Genomic DNA, 15,025 nt, shown 5'->3' on the forward strand with positions numbered 1-15,025 from the left:
TCACATTTCAGAGGACATAAAAAACTATAATTAACATAATACAAGGCAAGGCAAGGCAAGGCAAGGCAAGGCAAGGCAAGTTTATTTGTATAGCACAATTCAACAACAAGGTGATTCAAAGTGCTTTACAGAGACATTAGAAACAAGAACAAATAAAAAGCATGATTTAAAATTGAATAAAACAAGCAAATAAACTAACTAACTAATTAACAAACAAACAAACAAACAAACAAACAACAGTATATAAAATCAAAACAGATAAAATCAGAACAGTAGATAAAATCAGTAGTTAAATGTAAGTTTTGAAATTTAAGCTTAAAGTGTGGATTTGGTGCTTTATTCAAATGCAGCTGAGAACAGGTGAGTCTTCAACCTGGATTTAAATAAACTGAGTGTTTCAGCTGATCTGAGGCTTTCTGGGAGTTTGTTCCAGATATAAGGAGCATAAAAGCTGAATGCAGCTTCTCCGTGTCTGGTTCTGACTCTGGGAACTGATAAAAGACCGGATCCAGATGACCTGAGGGATCTGGATGGTTCATACTGGGTCAGGAGGTCATTGATGTATTTTGGTCCTAAACCATTCAGAGCTTTATAGGCCAGCATCAGAACTTTAAAGTCTATCCTCTGACGGACAGGCAGCCAGTGTAAGGACCTCAGAGCTGGACTGATGTGGTCCACTTTTTTGGTCTTAGTGAGGACTCGAGCAGCAGAGTTCTGAATGAGCTGTAGTTGTCTGACTGATTTTTTAGGTAGACCTGTAAAGATGCTGTTACAGTAATCAAGCCTACTAAAGATGAATGCATGGACTAGTTTTTCCAGGTCCTGTTGAGACATCAGATCTTTTATCCTTGATATATTCTTGAGGTGATAGTAAGCTGACTTTGTTATTGTCTTAATGTGTTTTTCTAAGTTTAGGTCTGCATCCATCACTACACCCAAATTTCTCGCCTGGTTTGTGGTTTTTAGATGTATAGATTGAAGTTCTCTGGTGACCTGTAATCGTTTTTCTTTGGCGCCAAAGACTATTACCTCAGTTTTGTTTTTGTTTAGCTGGAGAAAATTGTGGCACAACCAGTCATTGATTTCCTCAATGCATTTACCAAGAGCCTGTACAGGGCCTCGGTCTCCTGGTGACATTGTGATATATATTTGTGTGTCATCTGCATAGCTGTGATAGTTTATTTTGTTGTTGTTTATAATCTGTGCCAGTGGGAGCATGTAGATGTTAAACAGAAGGGGTCCCAAGATGGAACCTTGGGGAACTCCACATGTGATACTTGTCTGCTCAGATGTGAAGTTACCTATTGATACAAAGTATTTCCTGTTTTCTACGTATGTTTTGAACCAGTTTAGTACAGTTCCTGAAAGACCTGTCCAGTTCTCCAGTCGTTTGAGTAATATGTTGTGGTCAACTGTATCAAATGCTGCACTGAGATCCAGTAAAACTAGGACTGACATTTTTCCACTGTCTGTATTCAGACATATGTCATTAAACACTTTGGTCAGAGCGGTTTCAGTGCTGTGGTTCTGTCTAAAACCTGACTGGAAGGCATCGTAGCAATTATTCTGTTTTAAGAAGTAACTGAGCTGTTGAGAAACTGCTTTTTCAATGATCTTACTTAAAAACGGGAGATTTGAGATCGGCCTGTAGTTGTTCATTTGTGTCTTGTCAAGATTGTCCTTTTTCAGTATAGGTTTGATTACAGCAGTTTTTAGTGATTCTGGAAACACACCTGATAATAAAGAAAAGTTGACGATCTGTAACAGGTCTGACTCTAAAGTCTTTGAGACCTTTTTGAAAAAACTTGTTGGCAGGACATCTAAACAGCAGGAGGAGGAGTTCAGTTGACCTAAGATGTCCTCCAGGTCTTTGCTGTTAATAGGTTGAAACTGTTTCATGGTGTTTAAACAGTTTTTTGGTGGACACAGTACATATCCTGGATCTGCTGTTGATGTACCAATTGCTTGTCTAATTTTTTGGATTTTTTTCAGTGAAGAATTTGGCAAAGTCATTGCAGGCCATGGTCGAATGAAGTTCAGCTGCCACTGACACAGGAGGGTTTGTTAGCCTGTCAACTGTAGAAAATAAGACCCGAGCATTATGGCTGTTTTTAGTGATGATGTCAGAGAAGTAGGACCTCCTTGCATTCCTCAGTTGTAAATTATAATTGTGAAGTTTCTCTTTATAAATGTCATAATGAACCTGGAGGTTTGTTTTTCTCCATCTGCGCTCAGCTTTCCTACACTCTCTTTTTTCTTTTTTCACCAGTGTGGAGTTTCTCCATGGAGACTTTTTCCTTCCAGAGATAACCTTCACCTTAATGGGAGCAATAGTGTCCATTACATTTAACATTTTTGCATTAAAGCTATTGACGAGCTCATTGACTGACCCTCTGGGCAGGTCAGGTGTTAATGGGAAGACCTGGTTAAAAATTGCACTACTGTGTTCAGTTATACACCGTTTTGTGATCACTGTTGTTGATATATTTGTGTGGGCTGAGATTTTACTTTCAAAGAAAACACAGTAATGATCAGACAGGCCCAAGAGATAGTGAGAAAAATCATTTACCTAGACAATGTCTGATTTTTTTTTCTTCCCCATTTTCATTTTCAGAGTAGGACTTTACTTATTTTCTTGTTTATATTACAGTGTATGGACACATACACATTTTTCATAAATTTAAGTGGCATTGCATAGGAGTTACTATTTCATTCCCAGATGAACAGAATCAACTTTTTGGGATTTACTTACATTGATGATTGAGCATGCGTCAAGACAATCTATTTCATTGAACCAGGAAAGCTGTCATTGTGTATTTACAAAGTTCAAGGGTCAAGGTTCTTTATTTGTCACATGCATAGTTATACAAGTATAACACACAGTGAAATGTAACCTGACACGCTCCTCGACATGTGCAAAAATAGGGGGGGGGGGGGGGGGGTTAGAGGAAGAACATTATATATATATATATAGTATATACATTAGGTGAATGTGCAGTAGTAGCAGCAAGCAGGTGAATTCTGTACATTAATAAGAATAGACAATCTGACTATTTTACAGAATAGACAATATAAACATATTTAAAATTAAAGGAATTTGAAATGTACATTGTGCCTGGGTTTAGAGTGTTTGGAAGAGAGTCCTGTCTCAGTCAATTATAGATGATGTGAGAGGGCGGGTGTGTGTGTTTAGGGCCCGGATGGCTTGGGGATAGAAGCTTCTCTTGAGTCTCTCTGTCCTTGCTCGGATGATGTGGAACCTTCTACCGGATTGCAGAAGTTGGAACAGTTTGTTGCCAGGATGGGACGGGTCCTTCAGTATCTGCGCTGCTCTAGTCCGGCATCTCCTGGTTTAGGTGTCCTGAAGCGGGGGGAGAGCAATCCTGCAGCAGCGTTCTGCTGTACGGATCACTCTCTGGAGAGCTTTTTGGTCCTTAACACAGCTGTTCCCGAACCACGATGTGATGTTCTGTGAAAATGCTCTCCACAGTGCCTGTATAGAAAATCCTGAGGATCTTTGGAGAGACCCTGAACTTCCTCAGTTGACACAGTCGGGTTACACAGCCGGGTTAAGAAATGTAATGACTGTTGTCTTTACTTGAACTTTGCAATAACAAAAAACTATGGTAAATACATTGAAAGCATCACTGGCTTTTATTTTGTTGAATGAAATATGTTCTCCGGAATTCGTCCCTGGCATTTTTATGTAACCTAGCTAGTTGGGAAGTTTTAAATTTATGCAGATTTCCACCGTTCCCTGCTCTTATATGGAGAGAAATTTGCCGCAAAAGACTGACATACTTCTATCCCTAGCTTATTAAGTTATTCGTAAGCCAGCTTCAAACATTTTTTAAAAACAATTTATTTATTCATTCTCATTTCCAGACAGTTTGATTAGAGTGAGGAAACAAAACCGTTTGGTTAGGTTTAGAAAAACATTTCAGTTTCAATAAAGTCAATCACCTTTTACGAAGCCACAATGGAAAACGTCTCACACGTGACCACATTTCACACAGTTTTAACTTAATTCACCAGTGTCCCCGCTGCCCTGTGGGCTGGCAAACACTGTAAGGCCTTTTGTCTGCCAATATCATTTAATTAATGACGTCATTCTACACTCTCACATGGATTGTGTGTATGCCCGCATTTAGACCCCGAAGACCGGAGTATGACCAGAGTTAGAGCTTACCTCCGGAATATTCAGAAGTACTCTGAAAATTATTTTTATAACACAAATTTAAAACTGAGTTTTATAAATTTCTCTGTTATAGTTTATTATAAAACGCCATTACAGCCACTTTAATTTGGATTCCAAGCGCCCGCTGTCTGTTGTGTTCACTCTAGTATCCTAGCAACGTGGGAATATACCATTTGGAGGTGGATCAGGTTAAAACTAATACAGCGTTTTTCACAAAATCACAGTTTTGCTTATATCTTATTTAAACCGAAACATTTTATTAAATATAATTACTTATCTGTATGCACATATAATGACTATGACGAGAAGATACAGCCTTTATTTCATGCCAACATTTTCACTACCCCCCACTCTTCCATTTGGAACAATGCGACCCATCACTCTTCCGCTCACAAACAGCGGGTCGTTGAAGAGGTAGGTTTCAAGCTACTTTAATGTGAAGTGTAAAAAAATAACAAGCTCAGCATTAATCGCAAATGTTTTTTATGAGCCTGTGTATAGGCGTGTGCAGGTCTCTTATAATTACTTTCACTTCAACTGTTAACTTTTTTTGTTCAAAGAGTGCAAACTACCTGAGCTCCTGAACGTACAACAGACCATGAAGCCCCCGAGGTCAACCGTTATTTTAAAGTTTACGTTAATGCCTCATAACATATATGTTTTTTCACACATAAAGGTTAATTATTTATTTTAAGCATAAAATACACACTTTGTTGTCTTGTCTTTCTGGGTGAATGTTAAGAGTTCGTTATGAAAGTGGTTGACTCTAATGAAGCTGCTGTAGTAAAACAGGTGTTCCGCTAATTAAAGGTAATCAGGCGGATTTTTTACAGGTGTGGCTCTCCAACAAATATAGTACCCCACCTTTAAATATATATATGTATTTGGATGTTGTTAAAACAGATTTATGACAAGATTCCCAGAGGTCCCATTTATCAAAACGCGTGCAAGAGCAGATAATATTCCATACGTACTGTACAACTTGCATGGTATAGTTTGAATTACTGTAAGGCTTCTGTTTTTCACTGATGGGAAAAAAAAGTTTGAAGTGAATAGATATAAATTAGGCCTTTTTTTTCTTCTCCACAGCAAATGGAAAACTTCATTCTGTACGAGGAGCTTGGGGCAGGCCACAACTCAGTTGTCTATAAAGGAAGAAGGAAGGGCAATCTCAACTATGTTGCCATCAAATGCACTGACAAAACCAAGAAATCCGAGATTACTAACCATGTAGGACAATGTTTGAACTTAGTGGTACATCTTCTAGTTGTATTAGTTTTATATACCAATAACAGAGTTGTTTTTAACAGTCCAAAGAAGGCTGTGATTAGTATTGATATATCTAACTGTCAATCTATTTTCCGCCTGTTAGGGGATGATCTCCCTTTCTGAGGCCACTGCTCCCAGTACACTAGCATATATACAGTGTGCTTTTCATATTGAATAAGATCATGTGAATGATTAGTGCATGATATTTTTAGGTGGAATTTGGCATTGAGCTTTGCCGTAAAAAGCCTGCTTTATAAAAGTGTTCTGATGATTCACTTTTGTATAAGGTACGCCTCACCCAGGATCTGGATCATCCAAATATAGCCAACTTCTACGAGTGGTATGAGACAAGTAACCACCTGTGGTTGGTGGTGGAGCTTTGTACAGGTCAGTCATTATTCCTGGCAGTTGTTATAAACAGTACCCGAATATCAAAGAATATATTTGATGAGAACCACAACTTATAGCAGCTTAAGGCTTAAATTACTTTAATATTTTAAGTTTTTAATAATAAATGTCCTTTCAGAATGTGTTTTTCCCCATTACTCATATATATTCAGTGTTGGTATAGTCTGTAACCACATTTTTTTTAAGCAGTGCAAGGTGTGTCATTCTTTGTTCTCTTTGTTTTTACCTCATGTGCCAAACTTGCATACAAACATGTGCTGTAAATTTCAGGGGGATCCATGGACTCTGTAATTGCCCATGATGGAAGCCTGTCACAAGATGCGGTACGAAGGTTTGGATGGCACTTAGTCAAAGGACTGAAACACATCCATGAGTTAGGAATCATTTTCTCTGACCTGACTCCTGCTAAGGTTTGCACCTGCATTCATCTCTATGTAAGTGTATAACAGCAATGCTACCATCATATATGAATGTTGTAATATTTCTCTTTCTGTTGCTCATAGATCCTACTTGATGGCAGCGGCATTCTGAAGTTTGGTAACTTCTGTCTGTCTAAGGCAGAGGGAGACACGCTGCAGGATTTCCTTACCTTGTTCTCTGCATCTGAGGAGATAGAGGAAGGAGACAGCAATCAGAACACTGACAACTTAAAGAAAAGATTACAAGGTTAGTAATCATGCTGTTTCTGTATGCTATAATTTGTTGACTGTATAAAACCAGCTGATTAGAGATAAGAGAGGCTCTAAAGATATACAGCTGTTAGTAGCTGCTGTTGATCAGATGGAAATGTAAGCAAGGTCTTAATGTTGCATCCAGTGCTCTGGGTGTGCAACCTTAGGAGAGGTATTTCACTTAAGGCAATGACAAAAACAAGTCTTGTGTAGGGAATGTTGTTTTGAAATCTTGGTGAGATTAAAAAATAGCAGCATAAAAACTTTTTAAAAAATTAAAATATGTTAAGACTATACCATATTGTATACTTTATACTATCTGTTTTTTAAACTACTCTGTGTGCATTTATGTATGTATATTTTCAGGTTCTACAGCTTACAGTGCTCCAGAGGTTTTGGAAGGATCAGAAACTAATATGAAGTCTGATCTCTGGTCTCTTGGTTGTATATTATACTACATGTACACCGGTACTGATATGCAAACAGACTCAAACTAATGAAAATACTAATTCTGGCCTGTAATATGTTATACGGTACTGTTCTATATTGTTTTTGTTTCCCAGGTACACCCCCCTTCTTCTCTGACAACTACACTGAATTGAGAGAGATGATCTTGAATAAGGAACCACCACCTCCCAGGCAGACAGGTGACAAACACTTCCTCGCACACCCACATCATTATATACAGACACAGACTCGCACACAAAGATGTCACATTTCATATAGTGTTTGATATTTAGAAAAAAATAGTTTTAACAGATAATTGTTGATTTTATTCTTGTTGTTGTTTGTTTGGTTAATTTTCTTCTTTGTACAGTGGTTTCTGCAGGTTCTCCCTGCCAGGATTTCCAGAGTCTTCTGAAAGGGTTGCTCAACAAAAACCCTGAGAGGAGGTTAAGCTCATACACACACAACAAACACTTACAATTCTGATACAGTTGCTATAGTTTCATCATCTGGATGCTCAAATGCTTCTATAAATCGATGCACATGTTCAGAAGCATTGCTCAGACAGTGGGATTTAATAAATGAGTGATCAGTATGAATGAATGAATGCTCAGTGTGCTGAAAACAAAAAATCACCACACCACTACACCACCTGTCTGAACTGACACAAAGCAGTCTGGGTTCATGGAGTCATGCTAGTTATGCCAAAGTCTGACCTTGCCATCTGTGTGCCTTAGCAGAAATTAAAATTCATTATTCATAATCATTAATTTTTCCAGTATTGCGTTGTCCAGTTTTTGTGAGTCTGTTCCCATTGCTGCTTCAAATTTCTGTTCTTGGCTGATAGGAGAGAACACACATGGTCCTGTTTTGTTGTAGCCCATCTGCCTGGAAGTTGTAAATGTTTTGGATGCTCTTCTGCTCACCCCAGCGTGGTTATCAGAGCTCTTTTCGGCTTTAATGTCAGGTCAGCACACTCTGGCCATTCTCCCGAGACTTTTGTCATTATCAAGGTATTTCTCACGGGGTATTTTTGTTTCTCACTCCAGTTCGACAGAGCTGTGCAGACTGCAGTGAGATCAGTAATTATAGAAATACCCAAACCAACTCGTGTGGCATCAACAGTCATGCCAGAATCATGGTTGGAAATACGGCCTGATCATATTTTTCCCAATTCTAATGACATTAACTGAAGCTTCTGAGTGCTTGCATGATGGATGTTCTATTATTTAACTGTCCTTTTATTTTGCCAATGCATTGCAAGAAGGACTCCCTTTCTAAATTACAAGAACAAATAAACTTGCAGGCCTGTGTAATGGAGCTAAGTCTGACTTGTAGTTTAGTGTAGTTTGATTTTCTACAAAATTACCAAGAAATTACACAGTACTTAAAAATACTTATGCAGTATTTAAAAATACAGTATAATACATACAGTATAATACCAGGAATTTAGGCACTACCTAAATTTTTTTATACATGCTTAAATTTACCTACAGTTTAATTATGTCTCTCTCTCTTTTTTTTTTTTTTTATATAAAAAACTGACTTATTAACCCCTTATTCTTGGGATACTACTTGTAGGTAAATGTAACTACAATGTAATTTCAAATAAAATAATTAAAGTTCCATTTACAGGGGAGTTGCTGTAGTTCCTGGTTGTATTGTAAGGTGTTACTCATAATGCATTTGATTTTTTGATGTATCTTTAGGATGAACTGGCCACAACTGCTGGCTCACCCTTTCTGGAAACAGATTATAAAGGAGGAAGAGGATGCCGAAAAAGGTGAAGAGAAGAATGAAGAAAATGAAGAGGCAGAAAATGTCTGCAAGGAGGTTGTTTCTTGTAGTTTCAGGTAGGTTATGTTTTTTCATTTTTCTAATCTGTTTTGATTTTAAAAGTCCAACATAATTACCAGCATTTATTTTCCTTGTTATTTTTGGCTGTCAGTCGGGATGTGAATCGTGTTTGACAAAGGTTGATATCAGAGAATTTAGCTAATAAAGAAACAGCTTGCAGAAAGGGTTCTGTATCGCCATTTTCACTCATGTGCTTCAGCATAGACCTTTTCTTGGCATTATCCGATGGAGCTACATACAAGAACACCGATGTTGGATTAAGTTGAATTGAGCTTTAAATTTTCTTTTTTTGCCTGCAATATCTGTCTGGATCCATTCAAGAATAGTGCAGATGATAGCTGGGTGCATTCATGAGTAGACTTCATGTGTCCTGCTTTCTGCAGGAAGCACTTTCACTTACACCAACTGACCGAGTAAAACGAGTAGTAAGAACCCGTCTGAACGGAAATACTTCCTTTTTCTCTGTTACACGTTAGAAAGGGTAACTTCAGCCAGTGCTCAGACCTGAAAAAGAAAGAAAATGACCATGAAGTCTTTTTAGTTCTCACTACCTCCACAGACACACAAACACATGTGACCTTTTCCATCCGTGGCAAGCAGCGAGCCTTGCCAACAGCCACTTAGCCCTCAGTCAGCTAGCTTATGGGATGTCTGAGAAACTAATATCATCTCTTACAACAACTGACAGGCCATGTGACAGAAGGACTGACAGCCAAAATTCTGTCAACCACACATCCTCTGGAGCCTTGAGCCAAAGCCAGACCCTGAATAGTGAAGTCGGAAGGGAGAGAAGAAGAGAAGGAGAACCTGACGATGACTCTAAGTTAACTGGGAGTCTGCAAATGTGCCGCACACTGCAGCCCAATAAGTCATTCACACTAGGTAACAGATTCGTCAAAGTCTGTGTGGTTTAGATTAAGCAACAAAATTTAATACTTAGCCACAGTAAGCTACTTAACTTTGAATTTTAATTTGTACTTTAACACTAGTCATTTTTGTATATATGAACATTGTATGTGTGATAGATTCTGTTTTTTACAATATTTATCTTCAAACCATTAATTAATCATTAATCTGGTTTTATATTCCACTGTTTTGCTTTACCATTTTTTTGTACTAGAATTTGTTTGTGTTTGGTTTTGGTTTGTTGTAGGTCTACATTATACTAGTAGTTTCTATTGTGCAGATCTGATTTCTGCTTATTATGATGTAAGGTTCATCTTTCACCATACCACAAATTTATGTGTCTTTAAGTACACACGTGCTTACTTCTCCAGATAATGTTTCAGACCTGAAGCCAAAGAGTGGTTTGGATGAGGACAGCACTGAGGCCATTTTTCTGCTCAGGTATTCTGTACTCACTCTTTCCTAGTTTCCCTTACAGAGTTTTGTTCCTGTTTTCAGTGCACAAGTTTACAGATAAATCATTCCAGAGGAAGAATGTGAATCTCGTGTCTCAAAAGTGATATGTAAGCTTTGGATTTACTCTTACAGTAGGAACACACCTAGAACGAGTGGTACTCAGATGTCTATAGTAAACCATACATTGCTCTCCATACTCTTCTCTTCCTGTTCTTGTAGCTCCCGTGCCAACTCAATCAGAAACTGCAGTTCATCTGACTGTCCAAATCAGAACATTGCACCTCAGGTTACTCTCACTACCAGTAACTGTACTGACACTACACCCTGTGTGAAGGATCTTCTCCACACTGAATTTGATCTCACTGTCACCCCAGTCCTCGACAACCCCAAGGTAAAGGCGTGTAATTATATGATATGATGGCTGTTTCATATTTCTTTTTTTAATTCATTAAAATACATCTGTCAAACCTCTGTTAGTCTTTAAGTCTTCTTAGTGGGAAACTTTCTTGCTCCTTCTTACATAAGAATAAGACATTTATTAACAACCTTTACTAGCAATGTAGAAAAAATGGCTACAATTGACTATTTTGAGCTCTGTTTAACAGATTTTGAAGAACACACCTGGGCGATATGATCCTAAAACCCTATGTGTACCTGCATATTCAGGTATGTTTTTTGAGCTGGCACAAAGTCAGTTTAGTGTCCTGAAAAAAAGCAAAAAAGTATCTCAGTGTATTGTCCCTGGTTTTTATCTTGAATCCTCTCTATTTTCCTGCAGGTGAGAAGCTACAGTCTCTGAGTGATGAAGAGTGGACTGTCTTTCTATCACAGCTTTGTTCATCCATTGAAGAACAGAGCCACTCCACTTCCACGGCCACTCGATCCAAACTCAACCTCCTGTGCTACCTCGGCTGTGTGGTTGGACATACAGTTATCGCTAACAGGCTGATTAACTCAAGACTGGTAGGAAAACATATTTGTTTTAGACTCCTGTTGAAATATGATCTGCTGGGTGGGTTTCTTGAGAACAGTTGCATAACTGTGCAGCTTAATAGAATGTATTTAATATCTCAACCCTACATGACAGCAAGGGATCCTTAGTGTTAGCTGAGGAAGATTATAGTTGGAAATCTTTCCACTGGCATGTCTACAATTGAATATTTATAATGAGCTATTGTTTTCCAGTTTGTTCATTTTCTACTGACCTTGTGCTGTCTTTTTTTGTCTGTTTGTTTGCCCTGTCAACAGAGAACTTCAGTAAGAGGATGTAGGTGTGTGGGTCATGCTTTTGCTCCCAGCTAGTCATTAGTCAAGTGGGAGTCATTAGTACCGCACAAGGATGCAGTTTCATAGAATTATTCAGGGCTCAAATAAAGATACCTCTTTCAATCTGATTTTGGGCACAGAGTTCCTGAAAAAAATGTAAGATTAAGATTAACAAAAGCACAGGAAAATTATATTTAGAATGTTTTTTATTTATGGTATTATTACTGATATAACCATACTTTTTCTATCTGTAATTAAATAAAGTAATGATAATTGTTTTTTATACGGCTCATCTTTTCCACTCAACAATTTGAATTTGAAAAAAGTTAATTTCTTTTTACTAAAACACCGAACACTCTCATTAACAATCCTTTTAGAAGTCACAATGAACTTAGATTCCATGCTTTGTGGCAATATATCATCATTTTCTACATATTTACATTGTTTGCTATCCTTTTCCTTCTTTCTGTCACTCTAATTTCCTCAATTCTTCATTCAGCTTCTAGTTTTGGTCCACCTGTTGCGACAAGCTCCTAACTGGGACATGTAAGTATACAATGTATGTTTGTTCTATAAACAGGGGACACTGTAACATTGCTTTTTTTTAAAGTGCTAATTTCTGATGTGGCAAAACATTATGATTAAAGAAAAGCTACTGAATAATTAGAAGAAGCACGATTCTACATCCTCTCCCAATTGCTTTTTTTTTAACATTGTTTTATGAACTGCAGTTCCTATGATTATATCTAGAGTGGTTAAGCATGCTCTAAGAAATTTGATGTTTATACATTTTCTTTGCTTTATGTTGTGTTTTTCTTCTAAGGATGCTGGAAAACTTAAACACCATGACCAGTTTTATAAAATCAGTAACTGAAAATGTTTTTAAAAAATCCCGAGATGATATCCAAGCTGAAAATTCACAATTAACATAATAAATAAAAATGAAAAATGCCTTGCAGACGGAGCAAGGTTCTCAGAGTGATGGGACTACTGGCTCTGCACTGTAGTGACCTTGGATTGGACAGTCCTGTTTCTGAGGTCAGGAATATACACACATACTAAATAGAGTTATGCTTATTTCCTTTAGATTTTTTTATTTCCATGTATTCATTTATTTATTTACTTAGGGAGAACAGCTACTGCTCATTTGCTCATTTTTTTTTAACCTTAACCTAACACAATTTTCAAATGTTAGTATAAAATTTATACTAGGGCTCCTAGCTAATTGTCACAATTGTGTAGGTGTGCCAACACAGATTTAAAACTCCAAGACATTATCAATGCAATTAAATAGATATTTTATTTATGGAATTTTATTTATTTATTATGTATTAGAAATAAAAGTGTAACACTGGCAACTATAGAAAGAGCAAAACAGTCATTTTATTTCAGACAAGTTATTTAATGCGCTGAGTAACCAAAAAAATTGAGAAGTCCTGTTTTCTTCAAAATGTTTCATGATCCTCAGACCTGCAGTACAAATTTACACCACAATGTGGCAGTAAATACCAGAAAGAGCACATTTATTGATGTAAAAATGTAAATTTATCCACAACAAAATACATAAAGGTTGATTTAGCATGTCTTGCTTAATTTTATTGTGCATGTGGCCATAATTAGTACTTTTGTTTAGAGGCATGCAAACAATAATAAAAGCTTTTAGCTGAGGAAGGAGGAAAAAAACTGTCCTGAAACAAGATGTAGAAATACTTTATAGTACCAGTATTTACCAGCTGGCGGCGTTAAAAAGCTACAAGACAACCATAGCCTGTGTACAGTAAATAGGAACTTTAGAGATATCTTGCGCTCTCTTGCTTCTGCTCACTCTCGCTCTCTCTCTCTCTCTCTCTCTCCCTCTCTCTCTCTCACTTTTGCTCTCATCAGTTCAGTTAAATTCAGAGTGGCTATATTGGCACGGTGCTTCTGAAAAAAATATTGCCAAAATAATTTGAGTGTACACAATAATAGTGGTATAAATATTTATACAATTTATTTAATCAAGTATAACGATTAATATATAACTGTTATGTATCAGTCTATGATATATCATTTTCATGTTTGTGTCTGGATGAATCCATGTAATGTGTGTGTTTTGGTCATTCAGGGACCCTTGGGTGTGCCTCGCTCCTCGCCAAAGGAGTGTATATATAATATAAAGAGTTGAAGTACTTACTGTAAACATTGCTGTTTCATTAAACATTAGAAATTGTAGGAGGATGTGTATCTCTGACCACTCAACTCCACTCTACACAAAGAGTGACCACTAATGTACTTAGTTAAGATTGTTATTGGTGTGCTTCTAACCGTGGAGTAGATATTCTGCCATAATTTCTTTTGAAATTGGCCAGCTCTACTTCGACTTTTTTTCTTTTCTTTCTAATGTTTGAAAATGGTTTCTTGACATAATTTGGGGAACTGATTGGTGCTTGGAAAGCAGTGTTGTTGTGATAATAGCCAGAAAATGTCTGAGAGGGAGCAGTTAATCTCAGCCCCAGCTCACACAAGGGACTCTTTTCTGGGCTCATCTTTTAGTTTTGGAGGGCTTTGGACTAGAGGGTGTCTGAGGGCTAGATTTGAGGTGATTAATAAATTTGAGTGTTCAATTTTTAATTTTAATTTTCCATGGATGTCTGCCTCATTCTGCTCTGCATCCATTTGTGGCTGTTTTTCTGTGTACATGTGCAGTAAAGTGCATCTGCAGGACTGTACATGTAAACAATTCAGTTTTTTCGCATAATTACTGTGGTGACTCAGTGGAGCCTTTACTTTACTGTCTTACAACAAAAATTGACTGGTTAACACTTTAGCTGAAATTTGGAACTCAAATGAGGAATCAAATTTGCTTTTAATTGCATTTACAGCTTAAGCTTTTTTCTTTTAGTGTATTTACTGCCACGTTGAAACTCCCTGATGCTGTAATGCTCATACCAAAACAGACTTCCCTCTAGTCACTAAGAGACTGGAATCATTGATTCTAAAAAATAAATACTTAATTTTCAGCCATGGCAATCACTTTTCATCAAGTTAAAAGGTTTGGTTTGTCAAAGTGAAATGAGCATATGTACAGTGGGGCAAAAAAGTATTTAGTCAGCCACCGATTGTGCAAGTTCCCCCACCTAAAATGATGACAGAGGTCAGTAATTTGCACCAGAGGTACACTTCAACTGTGAGAGACAGAATGTGAAAAAAAAATCCATGAATCCACATAGTAGGATTTGTAAAGAATTTATTCGTAAATCAGGGTGGAAAATAAGTATTTGGTCAATAACAAAAATACAACTCAATACTTTGTAATGTAACCCAACCAGTGCAGGGGCCTCCCTACACCCCGGACTCTGCGTTGTGTTAGTTTGTGTTGGATTGGGGTGCACCGCAGAGAGACCAGTCGGACACAGGCGCTCGATTTGTGGCTCGGACCGTGCCGTTTATTCGGAAGCAGGGGCAAACACCACTCCAACTCTGCTGCTGGCCCTTTTTGAATCACAGCAAACACTCCGTGACTATCAACATTGCAAAATACAACAACACATATACACAGAATACACAT

General features: G+C 37.5%; 1 protein-coding gene across 5 annotated transcripts in view; it reads left to right on the top strand.

The window, feature by feature from the left end:
* The first annotated feature begins 4,557 nt into the window (after window positions 1-4,557).
* The window catches only part of ulk4 (unc-51 like kinase 4), a 106,478-nt gene continuing 96,010 nt past the window's right edge, over window positions 4,558-15,025 (top strand). For 4 of the 5 annotated variants that reach the window (XM_086310704.1, XM_086310707.1, XM_086310708.1 and 1 more), the window contains exons 1-17: window positions 4,558-4,612; window positions 5,288-5,428; window positions 5,755-5,854; window positions 6,146-6,285; window positions 6,379-6,541; window positions 6,913-7,014; window positions 7,110-7,193; window positions 7,364-7,439; window positions 7,841-7,960; window positions 8,703-8,846; window positions 9,539-9,732; window positions 10,128-10,197; window positions 10,432-10,603; window positions 10,818-10,878; window positions 10,991-11,175; window positions 11,978-12,024; window positions 12,438-12,516. In XM_086310704.1, the coding sequence (XP_086166830.1) occupies window positions 5,291-5,428; window positions 5,755-5,854; window positions 6,146-6,285; window positions 6,379-6,541; window positions 6,913-7,014; window positions 7,110-7,193; window positions 7,364-7,439; window positions 7,841-7,960; window positions 8,703-8,846; window positions 9,539-9,732; window positions 10,128-10,197; window positions 10,432-10,603; window positions 10,818-10,878; window positions 10,991-11,175; window positions 11,978-12,024; window positions 12,438-12,516 (1,875 nt within the window). In that variant the 5' untranslated portion in view covers window positions 4,558-4,612; window positions 5,288-5,290. The remainder of the gene's footprint in view (window positions 4,613-5,287; window positions 5,429-5,754; window positions 5,855-6,145; window positions 6,286-6,378; window positions 6,542-6,912; window positions 7,015-7,109; window positions 7,194-7,363; window positions 7,440-7,840; window positions 7,961-8,702; window positions 8,847-9,538; window positions 9,733-10,127; window positions 10,198-10,431; window positions 10,604-10,817; window positions 10,879-10,990; window positions 11,176-11,977; window positions 12,025-12,437; window positions 12,517-15,025) is intronic. The other variant, XM_086310705.1, reaches the window with a different exon arrangement.

This window comes from Aulonocara sp. 'chitande type north' Nkhata Bay, linkage group LG11 (assembly GCF_057382095.1).
Source record: "Aulonocara sp. 'chitande type north' Nkhata Bay isolate Kocher_YH1m ecotype deep benthic linkage group LG11, A_spYH_male_GT1.1, whole genome shotgun sequence".
Taxonomy (NCBI): Eukaryota; Metazoa; Chordata; class Actinopteri; order Cichliformes; family Cichlidae; genus Aulonocara; species Aulonocara sp. 'chitande type north' Nkhata Bay.